Source organism: Artibeus jamaicensis, unplaced genomic scaffold, assembly GCF_021234435.1.
Source record: "Artibeus jamaicensis isolate MK-2021 breed Jamaican fruit bat unplaced genomic scaffold, CSHL_Jam_final contig_1445, whole genome shotgun sequence".
NCBI classification, from domain to species: Eukaryota; Metazoa; Chordata; class Mammalia; order Chiroptera; family Phyllostomidae; genus Artibeus; species Artibeus jamaicensis.
In genome coordinates, this window is record NW_026521287.1 from 7,604 (window position 1) to 15,322 (window position 7,719).

Consider the following 7,719-nt stretch of genomic DNA (forward strand, 5'->3'; position numbering starts at 1 on the left):
GTAAAAAGTTTCTGCACAGGGCAGGAAACAGTTCACAAAATGAAAAGACAACTTGCTGAATGGGAAAAGATATTTGCCAGTGATACATCTGATTTGGGTTTAATATCCATAATATATAAGCACCTCATACAACTTAACACTAAAAATAAGGAAACCCAGAGCAAAACCAAAAAGAATCTAATTAAAATGGGCACAGGGCCTGGACAGACATCTCCAAAGAGAACATACAAATGGCCAATGGACATATGAAAAGGCATCAACATCACTGCTCATCAGCCAAATGCAAATTAATAGCACTGTGAGATATTACCTCACACTTGTCAGAATGGCTATCATCAATAAACTCAGAAACAACCAGTGTTGGTGAGGATTTGGAAAAAAGGGATCCTTTGTGCACTATTGGTGGGATTGTAACTTGGTGCAGCCACTGTGGAAAAGAATATGGAGGTTACTTAAAAAATTAAAAATAGAACTGGCATATGACCCTGAAATTTTACTTCTATGTATTTACCTGAGGAAACTGAAAACATTTATTTGAAAGGATACACGAACCTTTATGTTCATTGCTGCATTATGTACAACAACCAAGATATGGAAACAACCTAAGTGTCCATCAGTAGATGAATGGGTAAAGAAGAAGTAGTGCATATATACTATAGAAAATTACTCAGCCATCAAAAGTGAAACCTTGCCATTTGTGACAATATGAATGGACCTTAAAGGGTATAATACTAAGTGAAAAAAGTCACACAGAGTAAGACCAATACTGTATTTTGCCATGTATAATGCACAGCCACATTTTTGGCCCAAAGTTTAAGGGAAAACAATCTTTTGTTTTAGTTTGTTTTTAATGAATCTTTTTATTTATTTGTATTTAGATCCATGTTTTTGGTATTATAAAGGAATTTTATAATTCCTTTATTTTCCAATATATTATGGTATGAGAAATTTCATGTAAAAAGTAGTTTTACAGCGAGAGTTATACTTTTAAGGCATAACCATAAATAAAATAATTTAAAACATTTATCTAGATACAGAATTAGTATTACCCATGTATAATTCCCATCCTTATTTTTCCCTCAAAATTTTAGGGAAAAAGATGCACATTATATGCTGCAAAATATGGTACTATGATTTCACTTATTTGTAGAATCTAAAGAAAAAAATAAATGAACAAATGAAACAAAAATAAACATACAGAAAAGATAACAAAGTAATGATCACCAGATGGGCGAATGTTGCAGGAATAGGTGAAACAGCTGAAGAGATTTTTTGACCGTGCTGTTGTGTTGCTGTCTCCCCCAGTCTTTCAAAGATTCCTGCCACAAATTCTACCACGCAGAGATGGAAGAGCTCGACTTCCTCAAGGCTGCAGAGGAGGCCAGGACACACATAAACTCCTGGGTAGCAAAGAAGACAGAAGGTGAAAATATACTGTTATTCTATTTTAATAGTATTTTAATAAGTTTGACTGTCAGTTTCTTCATAGGAACATGAAATGTAAATGAGTAATTGTTTTTCTCAAAATAACTGTAAACTGCCCTGGCCCGATAGAATAGTTGGTGAATATCATCCTGAGATGCCAAAGTTTTTTGGGGTGTTTTATCCCAGTCAGGGCACATACAAGAATGAACCAATGAATGTGTAAGTGGAAGAACAAATCAGTGTCTGTCTATCTCCCAAACAAAACTTCTCTCCTGCCCCCCCTTTGCTCCCTCTCCCAAGCTTCTCCTCCTCCTTCTCGCCCCTACTCTCCCCGTCTTGATCCATAAATTAAAAAAATATAGAAAAACAGTAAAGCTTTAAACTTCACTGACAATTTATGATTAAATTCTCTAGCATTTTCCTGCTCTTATTAAAATAAATGTGATTTCTCTACATATCCAGTATGCCTCTTCCAGAATAATCCACATATCGATTTTTTTCTAAATACTTTATTAGCATATTTCAGATTTTTAAAAATTTTACCCTTTTTATTGATTATGCCATTACATTTGTTCTGTTCCCCTCCTCCACCCTGCATGCCCCTCCCCCCACCATTTCCCCTTTTTAGTTCATGAACACATGTCTCAAATTCTTTAGATTCTGTATTTCCCCCTACTATTCTTACCCTCCCCCTATCTATTTTCTATATACTGTGTATGCTACTTATTTTCTGTACCTTCTCCCCCCCTTCTCCTTCTTCCACTCCCCCTGTTGCTAATCCTCCACGTGATCTTCATTTCTATGATTCACTCCTGATCCAGCTGTCCTCTTAATTTGCTTTTGTTTTAGGTGTGGTTGTTGATAACTGTGAGTTTGCTGTCGTTTGACTGTTCAACTTTTTTATCTTCTTTTTCTTAGATAAGTCCCTTTAACATTTCATATAATAAGGGCTTGGTGATGATGAACTCCTTGAATTTGGTCTTATGTGAAAAGCACTTTATCTGCCCTTCCATTCTAAATGAAAACTTTGCTGGATACAGCAATCTTGGTTGTAGGTCTTTGGTTTTCATGACTTGGAATACTTCTTTCTAGCCCCTTCTTGCCTGTAAAGTCTCTTTTGAGAAATCAGCTGACAGTCTGATGGGAACTCCTTTGTAGGTGACTGTCCCCTTATCTCTTGCTGCTTCTAGGATTCTCTCCTTCATTTTACTCTTGGCTAATGTAGAGACTTTCGCCAAGATGGAGGCATAGGTGGATATGCCGTGCCTTCTCACACAACCAAGTTTAGAGACAACCAAATATAACAATAGAAAACATAGCCAGAACACGGAAAATTGAACTTTTCAGAAGTCCGTTAACAACAAATTCTTCAGCCTGACTGGTAAGGGGCGAAACCAGCGGCTGGTGGAGCAGGGTTGCACAGGAGGACTTGGTCAGACAGAGTCAGGCGGGCAGAATCCAAGCGCGTGGAATCCAGGCACAGGGGTGGACCTAGTGAGCTACCGAGCAAGTGACCAGGCGAACGACCGCGGGAGAGACAGCGGGGGAGCAGGGCTGCAAATTGACTGTGGTGGAGCATTAGTGCACGGGTGAACAGGTAAGGGAGTGGGCAGTTGGACCGGGGCCCGGCGGGTCCCCGCAGCAAGCGGCAGGGAGAGCACCGCCATTTCCCTGCTCTGACCCCACCTCCACATACAGCATCATAACCCAGCAACTCTGAGTGGCCCGGCCCAGGTGAACCACCTAAGGCGCTGCTCCTCACCCAGCTGTGAGAAACAGCAGAGGGGGGTGCCATTTCCCCGCTCTGACAACGCCCCCACATACAGCGTCACAACCCAGCGACCTGGGAGTCCAAGGCGTCACTTCTCACACTTAAAGGGTGCGAACAGACCAAAAATGATGCAAGAAGATCTCAAAGCCCCAGAGCCTATAAATCTAAGTGATGAAGAAATAGCAAAACTCTCAGATGCACAGTTTAAAACACTGGTGATCAGGATCCTCACAGAACTGGTTGATTATAGGCACAAATTAGACAAATATATGAAGGCGAAACTAATTGAAATGAATGGAATTGCACAGGACACCAATAGCAATGAAAAGGAAACTGGGACTCCAATCAATGGAGTGGACCAGAAGAAAGCAAATAATGGCCAAACAGAAAAGAGTCAAGAAGCAAAAATTCAAAGAAATGAGGAGAGTCTTAGGAACCTCCAGGACATCTTTAAACACTTCAACATCTGAGTTATAGGGGTACCAGAAGGGGAAAAGGCATAGCCACCAGTGGAAATCTTATTTGAACAAATAATAAAGGAGAATTTCCCCAATCTGGCAAAGGAAATAGACTTCCAGGAAACCCAGGAAGCTCAGAGAGTCCCTAAGAAGTTGGACCCAAGAAGGAACACACCAAGGCACATCATCATTACATTATCCAAAATTAAAATGAAGGAGAGAATCCTAGAAGCAGCAAGAGGTAAGGAGACAGTCACCTACAAAGGAATTCCCATCAGACTGTCAGCTGATTTCTCAAAAGAGACCTTACAGGCAAGAAGGGGCTGGAAAGAGGTATTCCAAGTCATGAAATCCAAAGACCTACAACCAAGATTGCTCTATCCAGCAAAGCTTTCATTTAGAATGGAAGGACAGATAAAGTGCTTCTCAGATAAGATCAAATTCAAGGAGTTCATCATCACCAAGCCCTTATTATATGAAATGTTAAAGGGATTTATCTAAGGAAAAGAAGTTAAAGAAACATGAACAGTGAAAGGACAACAAACTCACAGTTACTAACAACCACACCTAAAACAAAAGTGAACTAAAAGGACAGCTAGATCAGGAGTGGAAACATAGAAATGAAGATCTCAAGGAGGGTTAGCAACAGGGGAGTGGGAGGAGGAGAAGTGGGGAGAAGGTACAGAAAATAAGTAGCATAGACAGTGGATAGAAAATAGATGGGGGGCAAGAATAGCATGGGAAATATAGAATCTAAAGGACCTGAGACACATGGTCATAAACTAAAGGGGGGGTAATGGTGGGGATGGGGGGGTAGGGTGGAGGGGAATGAAAGGGGGAATAGAACAACTGTAACAGCATAATCAATAAAAAAATTAAAAAAAAATCTTGGCTAATGTAATGATGATGTGCCTTGGTGTGTTTCTTCTTGGATCCAACTTCTTTGGGACTCTCTGAGCTTCCTGGATTTCCTGGAAGTCTATTTCCTCTGCCAGAATGGGGAAGTTCTCCTTCATTATTTGTTCAAATAAGGTTTCCACTCTTGACTCTTCCCCTTCTGGTACCCCTATAATTCGAATGTTGGAACGTTTAAAGATATCCTGGAGGTTCCTAAGCCTCTCCTCATTTTTTTGAATTCTTGTTTCTTCATTCTTTTCTGTTTGGCCAATATTTGCTTTCTTCTGGTCCACTCCATTGACTTGAGTCCAGACTCCTTTCCATTACTATTGGTGTCCTTTGCGTTACCATTCATTTTAATTAGTTTAGCTTTCATATGTTTCTCTAATTTGTGACTAAAATCAACCAGTTCTGTGAGGATCTTGATCAGCAGTGTTTTGAACTGTGCATCTGAAAGTTTGGCTATTTCCTCATCACTTAGAATTATCGGCTCTGGGTCTCGTTAACCTGTTTAGCCGAGCATTTCATCCTTTTTTTTGGACTCCGTATTGTCGATTTTCTGTGTGGTCTGGTTGTGTTTATCATTGTTAAAAATAGTTGTTCTTAGATTTGGTGGTGCACGAAAGCAAGGTGGGTCCACCTACACCTCCATCTTGGTGGAAGTCCCACATTTCGATTTTTGTTGTTGCTAATGTTAACCCAATTCTTCTTTTCACAAATAGTACAAAGATGCACTTGGATACAGGTCTCAGGCTGTCTTCCTGTGCAGCATGGCTCGTACCCTGCAGCACCCTATGCAGAATGCTCACTGCACCCTCCCCTCATGATGATTCTTCCTTTAAACTGTTCTTTACACTTGCTACAAACTTGGACCTTTCTTTAGGCACTAGGCATTCCTATCTCACTTGTGAGGAATTCATCCTGCATATATTACTTTGTTAATTTTCCATGTTTTATTTATGTGGTGGTGTTTTTAAAGTATCCCTTTACATGGTGATATGTGGGGAACCATGAACTCCTTTATCTGAGTACTTGTTTTTGCAAGGAGATGGCACAATCTGAATATTATTCCTGAAGCGTACCTCAGAACACTCTGAGCTCACTGGTTGTTTAATTCTTCTTTTCAGGTAAAATTACAGAGTTGCTGTCTCCAAATTCAGTTAAACCAGATACTCATCTGGTTCTTGTGAATGCCATCTACTTCAAAGGAAACTGGGATACTCAGTTTAACAAAGAACACACCATGGAAAAGTCATTTAAAATCAGCAAGGTGAAAATTTTGTAATAACAATGGAGATTGTTAGAATCAGTCCCTGTGTTCAAGGGCGTGTGCTCTCAGTCTTGGGGATGAGTTTGGGGGCCTGGTTTGCCTGCAGCACCATCAGGGGGCTCCTGTGGCTCTAACAGATGAAGGGAAATGGGAACAGAGCATGTAGGGGACCGAGCTCTTGTCACAATTACCAGGTGCTTTTAGAACTTGAGTTTTCACTCCCTTGGAGTGGAGGGGGAGCCACAGAAAGGTGTTTAGTCAAAGAGTGATGTGGTCTGACTTAGTATGGGATTTACCAGATCCCTCTGGCCACTGGGTGAGCAAGTCAGAAGGGGGAAGGACACTTAGGCATCTTTTAGGAGGTCATCCCAGTGACCAGGCCTAGGCTGATAGCAGTGCAGGTAGAAAGAGCAAGTCAGATTGTTGTAATATTTTAAATGTGAGCCAGGATGATTTGTGAATAATTGTGATGTGAATTGTGAGTGACAGGAGTCAGAAATATGCCAGGGATTTTGACAATAGGACGAGTGGCATAGGCATCCACTGAGATGGGGAAATTGTGGATGGAGCAGACTTGGAAGTGATATGAGGAGGCCAGTGTGACAAGTGGCATTGGAGTTTTCTTTTATGTCCAAATGCAGGTGTCATGTAGGCCGTATAATATGTGACTATTGAGTACAGGGGACAGGTCCCAGCTAGAAGCGTAAATTTGGGAATGCTACTTAAAGTCACAAGACTGAATAATTTCACCAAGGCAGATACAGTGTAGGGAGTGAGCCCTGGTTACCAGAGTGACCAGAGGTTGAGGGAGTGAATTCACACCAGCAAGGTGGGGGCTGATGGGTTGTGGAAGCCAAGAAAGTATTTCTAGGGGCCTAGAGTAGCCAGCATTGCTGGTTCATTCAGTACATAAACTGGGTCTTATTTCAACTTACTGTTTATTCTTTTCATTTTTTTAAATAGAATGAGGAGAAGCCTGTGCAAATGATGTGTAAGAGAGCTACCTTTAATATGACTTACATAGGAGAAATATCCACCAAAATTCTGGTGCTGCCTTATGTGGGCAAAGAGCTGAATATGATCATCCTGCTTCCGGATGAAAACGTCAATCTGGAAACGGTAATGAGTGCTAAGGAACAATGGTGCTGTCATTGGCAAGGAGATTACACTTGCACTTCTGCTTAGCATTTCTCCACATTTCCCAGTGATATTTCTAAAGTAGTGTAACTTCCCCTTACTGCCCTCTCGTACTGCACAGCATAGAGCACTCACTTCATAGCATAGGTTCTCTTGGGCAGCACTGTTGTAGATCATAAAATCTTCAACCCTCCCCTTCTAGGTGGAAAAAAACCTTACTTATGAGAAATTCATGCAATGGACCAGGCCAGATATGATGGATGAAGAAGAGGTGGATGTGTCCCTGCCTAGATTTAAACTGGAGGAGAATTACGACATGGAGGATGTACTTCGCTCTCTGGGCATGACTGATGCCTTTGAGCCAGCCACAGCAGACTTTTCTGGAATGTCATCTGGGAGAGACCTGATTCTGTCCAAGGTCGTGCACAAGTCCTTTGTGGAGGTCAACGAGGAAGGCACGGAGGCTGCAGCTGCCACTGCTGCCTTGCTAAAGTGTGCATGTTTTATAATCACCCCCAGTTTCTGTGCTGACCACCCCTTCCTTTTCTTTATTCAGCACAGCAAAACCAACAGTATTCTGTTCTGTGGCCGATTCTCCTCCCCTTAAGGAAATGGTCAGCACTGCCTGTAGCTCTACTCCTTTCTCCTATTGACCCACTTTTCCTCTGACACTTTACAATGTACCTGCACCCAAAGTGACCTTGATAACAATCCAAAAATAAAGGGCCTGAATTTGAAGTTGCATGTTTAGATCTCTGTGT

The 7,719-nt window shown here is 41.4% G+C and overlaps 1 protein-coding gene across 1 annotated transcript; it reads left to right on the forward strand.

Annotated features, from left to right (window-relative positions):
* Nucleotides 1–1,265: 1,265 nt before the first annotated feature.
* On the forward strand, nt 1,266–7,696 carry LOC128627863 (serpin B6-like; the record flags this gene model as incomplete). Its single annotated transcript, XM_053668165.1, has 4 exons — nt 1,266–1,423; nt 5,679–5,821; nt 6,785–6,940; nt 7,161–7,696. Coding segments are annotated over 4 exons (862 nt in total), but the record flags the coding sequence as incomplete, so codon positions are not given.
* Nucleotides 7,697–7,719: the final 23 nt, after the last annotated feature.